At 45.3% G+C, this 7,550-nt stretch overlaps 1 protein-coding gene across 1 annotated transcript; it reads right to left on the minus strand.

Annotated features, from left to right (window-relative positions):
* Window positions 1-283: 283 nt before the first annotated feature.
* On the minus strand, window positions 284-3,702 carry LOC119163058 (uncharacterized). The gene is made up of 2 exons (XM_037414990.2): window positions 2,817-3,702; window positions 284-1,014 (listed from the first exon to the last, which is right to left on the minus strand). Exons 1-2 carry the CDS (start codon window positions 3,426-3,428, stop codon window positions 676-678), a joined length of 951 nt encoding a protein of 316 aa, XP_037270887.1. The 5' UTR covers window positions 3,429-3,702; the 3' UTR covers window positions 284-675.
* Between the last annotated feature and the right edge of the window lie 3,848 nt (window positions 3,703-7,550).

The raw sequence follows: 7,550 nt of genomic DNA on the forward strand, positions 1-7,550 counted from the left end.
CCAGAAGAAGTGTGTGCAGTAAAGTGGCTTGTTTAGAAATGACAAAAAAGAAAACAAACTGTACTAACAAAAATAACACCTAAATTAGGTCTGGCATTAAATCAGCCTGGTCACTCAGGGTAAATAATGGTAAATCACTAAAACACTACCTTGTTTAGCCAGTACGAATTTGTCAAATTATGGGGAAACAGACAAAAAGCAAAATAAACCGTGCCAGCCTGTTCTTTCGCCCTCTGTGTACCGAGCAGTATGACAACAAAAGATGGAACAACAAAGTAGAACATAAAAGTTGGTGACAAATGCGATGTCGTCACAAGTACAGTGACTGTAGCCTGTGTAGTAATGCTAAATTGAGTGCATAAATAACAAAATAGTAAGGAGCAATAACAATTGTTAGCACAGACACAAAGAGGTCAATGGCTAAAAACGCACGTATGGGTTGAGCACATGACACCTCTGCACAACCATGTCCAGTAAGGCTATGGGAATGATGAATGAGTTCTGCAGAGAGCAACTGTGTCTAGCATTTCGGCACGAGTGGCAATGTTATCAATCCCAAACTGCAGTAATCCTTCGAGCAGATGAGATGGGTGATGAAAAGCTCTCAGGAAATGAGCCTGAGTAGTGGTCGCTGAGCAGGATAACAGCATACTTGAAGAGTATGCAGATACAATTTTAACTTGAACTGCTAGAATCGCCGGAAGTGTCCCCTCTGACCACAACATGGTCCTTTCCAATGAAAGCTGGCATCATTTCCTCGCTTATGATTCGATCGAAACCACGCATATAAAGACTGCGCAGCTTGTCCAGAAGGTTGGGACCTTCAAAGGACACCCAAATCCCTTTCCCGTTAGTAAGCGTAAAGGAATCGTCCACAGGATTCAGGTCGCGCCCCAACGTAGCAAGAGCAGCATTCCAGTTATGAAGGCGCCGTTTTGAGTCTTTGTCAAGGGCTTTTCGGTCGCCTGGATCTTCTTTTCTCACGACGGGAACTTCCAGTGTACCCGGTTCAATCTGCAAGAGAAATGCAGAATTGAAGCTTGCGTGCAAGTGACACAAGAAGGGTGTTTTATACTAAAGTATCGTCACAGCATTTCAATCCTTCTTTGCTGAATGGATACTGTAAAAAAATGGGAAAAATGATGAAAATATCAAAATAACCCTCTGAAGATGTGAGTGTTCTGCTAAGTGGAGTTCATTCCACTCATATTTTAACGGTTGGCTGTACTTCTGGAGGATTGTGAGGCTGCGAGGAGCTGCGAAGAGACGGCCATAACGTCAAGTGTCCCCACGACGGAAGCAATATGTCTGTCCAGCTACTCCCCTACATCCCTTTCACATCCCCCGACAGAAAAGGCACTCGGAAAGCAGGAGCGTTGCGTGCTGCTGGTGGTAGTGTTCCTAGAGCACACTGCAGGACTCTTGCCACAGCTGGCACACTCATTTTCCAATACGTTAAATGTCACCTTTTCTAGTTCATGACACAGCCACTAGCCACACACGACACTAAGCACTGAGTGTCGTGTGTGTTACTCGGGTGGACGTGCGAGTGTTTGAGAGAGTGAAGGTTGCGCTGATTAACATGCAATATGACAGCCATTAGATGCAGCAGCTTATAAAAAATGCATTAAATTCATAGTTTTCTGCTAGTTTCTGCCTGAAATTAAGGTCTCACCAATTTGAGCACCCAAACTTCAAAGTGGGCTGAAAATCCTTGCAGTGAAAATTTTGTTTATTATTTCCTTTAGCGAGCACTGGCATAAGTTTAAGAAATTTTTGCTTTGTTCCTGCACGGCTGTGAGACCTGAGGAAGTATTAAACATAGCCAATCCAGTGATACACTTGGCCCACTTGCCATGACACCTTCCCTTGCACAGCGCAGGTATCAGCCAAATGTTGCAGAAGCATTTTGTGTGATTTTAGTAAATTACTACAATTCTTGATTGTTTCTGTAGTCTGTGCTATTTTAGACCTTGTTAGTTTACTTTCAACTGGTTCTGAGCATTCCTAGCCTTGTTTTTAGGCTTGTACTGCACTGCATGTGACATGCATCAGTGGACGGATAACAAGCCGGATCCTAAAGTGCCTGCACTAACGGCATTGTGGTGCCTCTGAATGCAGGGAATACATTCTTAGTACGAGTGCCCTGAAAGAGAACTTTTGGTTTTGACATTGAGTGGGCAGTTTCAAGGTGATGCATCAACGCAGTTTGTCCAAGTCGTGTGGAGTGACCACTCGTGAAGTACCTTCAGGTCTGTTGTCTGCCCGTCAAACACGATGATTGTCATCCAGCGACTCCGACAATGTTACAGTGATATTGACTGTGTGTAGCACACACTATGTCATATATCCAACAAACTCTGTTGACTTGTCAAGATAATGTCTATTGCAGAGAGGCTGCTATGCAGATGCAGGGTGCTTTGAAATTGACCTAAATTCATGATGAATTTCATGAAACGCTCCCAATTCACAGAGTTAAGCCCACTCAAGGCAGGAGCTGTCTATTTTGCACGCATTTCCTTGGTCTGGCATTTTCAGTGTTTCAACAACTCGGAGTTTCTGAGATAAATGCTGATCTACCACAGCAAGCAGGTCGCAAGAAAAAAATTGGACTTACTGTTTCCTAAAAGAAAAAAAAAAAACTTAATCGACGACATCGAATATGTAAGCTTGCCAATTTCAAGGGTTGTCGTGAACCTGTATGCACACTGCATGATGATCATAAGTAATTGTTTCCTCAGAAAGGCACAGCTGAAAGTCGCGCAGACTAGCGGCGTTCAGGAGTGAACTAGCCAAACTGTCGCTCGACAGCGTACCTGTATCAGCAAGTGCGAGCTGCAGCAGGCGTGGAACACCACCTCGAGGTCTCCGTTGGGCACGTCTAGTTTCTGCATTGGTGCGTCCGCCGTCGCCCTTTCCAAGGCCAGCCGCAAGCGGCGCACTGCGCGTTCCTGCGGTGCAAACATGGTCACGAGTGGCAGCCCAGGCCACAGGGCCACGTAGTACGCCTCGTGATCGGCAGACAGGCTCTCCAGTCTGTGCACGAGCAGACATGCGAAGACAGTGCCCTCGTCCAAGGTCCACGTTAGCGTCACCTCGCTGCCGTCAAAGCGCAGCACCGACGCCGTGCGTGACAGGACCCGGCCAAAGTCGGAGAGAACCTCAGATTTTTGGAAGCGAATGGCGTGCCACGGCCGAATGCTTCTACGCGGCAGCAACCAGCAGTGTAGCCAAGCGAGGCACTGCAGCCGTTGGCTCAGCACTGCGGTACGTTGCAAGGCGCGGATGATGTTTCTGACGGCACGGCGACGCGTGCAGTTCTTCAGCAGCGGTAGCCACGGGACGAAAGCGTCGTCCAAGGTCCAGAGCAGGGCCGGCGACAGTTCCTCGAGCCACGACTCCAAAAGTGCCAGGTCGGCAGCTGTCATCGTATACAACGTCGGCTACCCGCCGCGTCGCTTCTTGTTGGCGCGTTCGTAGCGAGCGCGGACAGTCCGCAACACGGAGGAAGGAAAGGTCCGCAACGTCGGAACTCATCGCACCGAGACAGATAAGTGAAGCAATAATGGCGAAGAGTACATGTAGATGTATGTAATATCCCTTTAAATGGGCGGCGTGTGCCGCCACCTAGCTACCACAGGCAGAATAAAAGAAATGTTTGTATTCGTTTTTTTACGACCCTAAATTTTTTTTTTGCTATGACAACTTGTATGCACTGATTGGCTACAGTGAGGTTATGGTGGCTAGAAATGTGCGCCGAGGTAGCTAGAAATGTGCGCTAATTGACTAAGTGAATTGCCATGACCTCTCTGATTGGCTTAAAATTCCGTCTTTACAAAATTTGACAACATGGCGGAATTAGACAGTGTCCAAATACCACCCCTGGATTAGAGTGTACTAGAAGTGTTGATTGGCGTGACCGCACCTCGCCGCCTGATCCCTTTCCTTTCATTTCTTGATACCTTTCCTTCCTCCGTGCTTAGAGGTGTGCGCCGAGGCGATTTCGACCGGCGGCGGCGTGGGGGTCGTCCAGAGTCGGCGGCGGCGGCGTTGTCGGCGCACGCCGGTTTTTTCATCGGCGGCGGCGTGCGGCCAATTTTCGTCGGCGGCGGCGGCGTCGGCGGCGCAGAAACCGAAACTGAAAATTCAAAAGGCTCTTTTGCCACAGGTTACTCAATTCGTTGAAATTCAGGGATTTTCATCCAAATAGCATAAATGACACTACACAGATGTATCGACATCCCTATGAATGGAAAGCGTTTGGTAAAATAGTTTTTATTTTGCATTCATAAAAAATAACGCGTATTTCAATATAAGTGCATGTTCTACCGTGAATGTGCAGCACTTTGCTTTTTTTTAATTTAAGATGCAGCAATTTGTTGCTGTTGTTGGCTATGTCATACTTTATGAAACCTTCTTTCATTGAACAATGAGCAAGCAGTGACGCACGTCACTCATTTCGCTTTTTCCGAATCCGATCTTACTTTTACACTGTACGCTGCACAAAAAAGAAGCACCTCTGCTTCGAGTTTTTTTGTTGCGATTGCATGAAACCGATTTTTTGAGTATCTGTCATGCTTTGAATGTAACTTTCCTTCAAACGAATCAAAATACCTACTTTTCACAATGTGAGAATCTTTTATGCAGCGGTATAGGATGTGGAAGGAAACAAATCTGCGCATTTATTCAACTAGTTCTCAGCGCGGTGTTCAATGAATGAAGTGTATACATGGGCGTGGGCGAGGCGGGTGGTGCAAAAAGGACACTTGAACCCTTCAAGCTCCACCAGCACTTGCTACCCACTCTGGCGACACCAACACGACCTACTCCCTCAGTCGTGATGCAAGTTGAAAGAAGGGTTTGCATCCCCCCAAGACAAAAACCTGTCGATGGTCATATGTGCAGATGAGAGCAAATGCAATATTTGCTCAGATACACAACCCATACTGGTCACGAGCTGGGCGTCCGTTGACCACGCCTGCAGAAAACGTTGACTCCCCGACCCCTTGGTGTTTGGTCAGGGGAGGGAAACACCCCTTGCAAATGGGCCCCATTAAAATTTCTCATAAAAACGTCACAAATAGGAATGCTTGATAAGTATGTATAAAACATTCAACTGTTCAATGCTTTTTTGTAGCGTGTTCACGTGCTCAATACCCATCAGATGTGCGAGAAATCGAAATAGCAACTGCCACTCTCGACTTGTTCCGGAAAAAACACAACAGAACAATGCAATTACGAGTGCTGGGAACCTTTGTTTTTTTGTATATTTGATTTCTAGGCATGATTTGAATTATTATATAAACAAAATTAAAACCTGCAACATATTAAAAAAAGGCTGCTATTGCAAGATGTGTGTTGCAAGACGTGATTTTTCTAGACTTACGTCTCTGCAAGGCACATCTGGTGTCACAAGCTTGTAAGTGTCCCCCCTTTTCCCCACGACATCTCCCGATCCCCCCCCCCCCCCCCACCTCTCTAATAAAAAGGCCCCAATGTAGGCCTCCGTGATTGCCTACTGGCGCGCGGTGGGCCCTTCCGGTGGCTAGGTCCAACAGTGGCGATTTCGACTTGCTTTATTGGAGGTGCTGAAGGATCAAGAAAAGGCCGATATTTGTAAATTTCTTGAGAGTTCAGTGATAGTTTCTTCATGAATACCGTGGATTATTGGACCTCACTTTGTGTATAATGCTCCAATAAAAAAAATGGTTTCATCCTGTGTCACTGCAGAGTCAGAAGCCATCACATGTGCAGGCATCATTAAGCTTCTATATGACATTGCTAAGGTTCAGTACATTTGTACAAATAATTCTCGTTAACTGAACATTTTGAGTATAATCCTTGCTTGGGTTAGTATGTGTGAAACATAAATTTGAGATTTAAAATTATCATTGTGGGTTTCTGCAGCAAAGACACATTGATTAAAACTGATGACTCCGGAGCTACGGCAGAGGTAACATTCGTTCTGTTTTTTTTCGGTTACGGTAACGGTAGTGAGTTTCCTTTTTTATGTATCTATATAACGTGGAGCCGTGAAACGTTCCCCTTTTTCTTATTTGAGTAACGAGTGAGGTATTTAGTTACTTTTTACTGTAACGGATACATCAATAAATAGACTTACAGGAGTGATGTCGGCCGACACCGTCAGTTGTTCCGGTCAATAGGCTGGCTGTAAACATTACATGGATATATTCCTTTCACCCAGCACGTGATAGAGAAGGGTCACTCGACCATTAAGGACCTCGACCTTTGAGAAATACACAACAGCTTCTTAATGATATGCATATCATCCCACCGAAGCGTGCACTTCGTTTCATTAATATTTACAGTCAACGTGAGTGCTGTCGTCACGCCGTATGTTTTAGGTAGAAATTTATCCTACTCAAAATACCCAAAGACGTCGATCCACCTTGCAACGCGTGGCCACCCACTGACGGTTCTGTATGAAAATGGCATCCACAGTGAAACATGTTGCATCTGCTGAAATTTTATCGCAACATTATTATACTGCCACGCTCACTTGTATTTTTATGTCATTGTCTTGCGCAAAGGCACTGCCGTAGTGGTTCAGTAGCTAAGGTACTCGGCTGCTGACCCGCAGGTCGTGGGATCAAGTCCCACCTGCGGCTGCTTTATTTTCGATAGAGGCGAAAATGCTGTAGGTCCATGTGCTGCGATTTGGGTGCATGTTGAAGAACCCCACGTTGTCAAAATTTCTGGAGTCCTCCACTACGGCATCTCTCATAATCATGTGGTGGTTTTGAAACGTTAAACACCACATATTAATCAGTTTCCTTTCGCAAAGGACGCTTGGCTGTCTGCGAAAACTCTACATTATTTTAGAATCTCCTGATAAGCTTGAGACACCTACGATATGAATGCTACGCGTATAAATGGCGACGTACCTTCGCGCAGATCATTTTACCGACGACCAATGCTCTAATTGCCGCTATCTGTGTAAAGCACGAATTTCTAGTACTTTGCACTTTCCTATGCACATGTTCACTCAATAAAAAGTGTCGTCTTGAGCAACCCACGTACCATATTTTTTGCCGTCGCAACCACGTGACAATGCCGTAAGTGACATGAGAACGCTGAAATGATCGATACAAAACAGTGAGATGGGGCGTAAGTGCACGCCCAAGTTTGATTTGAGATGCGTATACCACAAGCTATTTTCTTCTATAGAACCAATATGATGCGGATTTGTTAAAATACTGTTAAGTTGAATGTCAAGAAAGGAAGAACACCAACTTGGAAAGAGACAGTGGAGACGAAAAGTGATAGCTATTCACGTAAAGTTTGATCGGTCATTCCACTATCTCAGGTGTATTCGAAAAATGTCGCGCTGATTTACTCTATTGAAAGCAGTCTATTGCGAAAATGTTTTGCAGAGAAAAATATTTTTATAGGTGACCGAAATTCCGGCTATAGGATGGGCCCTATATCGAGTCATAAGATAAAAGCACATTTACCGAGTGGGTCTATGTGGGCTCCATTTATTTTGCCGACCTAGTGTTCCGAATATTTAAAACCTCTTGACGTTCCGG

Source organism: Rhipicephalus microplus, chromosome 9 (assembly GCF_043290135.1).
Source record: "Rhipicephalus microplus isolate Deutch F79 chromosome 9, USDA_Rmic, whole genome shotgun sequence".
Taxonomy (NCBI): domain Eukaryota; kingdom Metazoa; phylum Arthropoda; class Arachnida; order Ixodida; family Ixodidae; genus Rhipicephalus; species Rhipicephalus microplus.